General features: G+C 67.9%; 1 protein-coding gene across 1 annotated transcript in view; it reads left to right on the top strand.

Moving 5' to 3' along the window:
* The window catches only part of SLC12A5 (solute carrier family 12 member 5), a 19,838-nt gene that overhangs the window by 1,097 nt on the left and 18,461 nt on the right, over positions 1 to 280 (top strand). Inside the window, 1 exon segment of the mRNA XM_035896143.1 lies at positions 65 to 223. Coding sequence (XP_035752036.1) covers positions 65 to 223 — 159 coding nt within the window.

Raw genomic sequence — 280 nt, 5'->3', positions numbered from 1 at the left:
TGGGAGCTCTCGCAGCGCCGGCCGGGGCGTGGGCTGCCTGGCTGACCCAGCGGTGTCTCTGCAGGCGATGGCAATCCCAAGGAGAGCAGCCCCTTCATCAACAGCACGGACCTGGAGAAGGGCAAAGAGTACGATGGCAAGAACATGGCCCTCTTTGAGGTAGGGCATGTGGGCAGGGGGAGTCCTTGAGGAGGGGGCCAAGCGGGGCAGTTGCCTCACAGCACCCCGACCTGCGCCGGGGGCACCCGGACGCCCCAGAGCCCCAGGCTGGGGTCCTCCA

Source organism: Egretta garzetta, unplaced genomic scaffold (genome assembly GCF_000687185.1).
Source record: "Egretta garzetta isolate BGI_Z169 unplaced genomic scaffold, ASM68718v1 scaffold356, whole genome shotgun sequence".
Lineage (NCBI taxonomy): Eukaryota > Metazoa > Chordata > Aves > Pelecaniformes > Ardeidae > Egretta > Egretta garzetta.
Note: the sequence above shows the minus strand (reverse complement) of the source record. Positions and strands in the feature narration are given on the sequence as shown.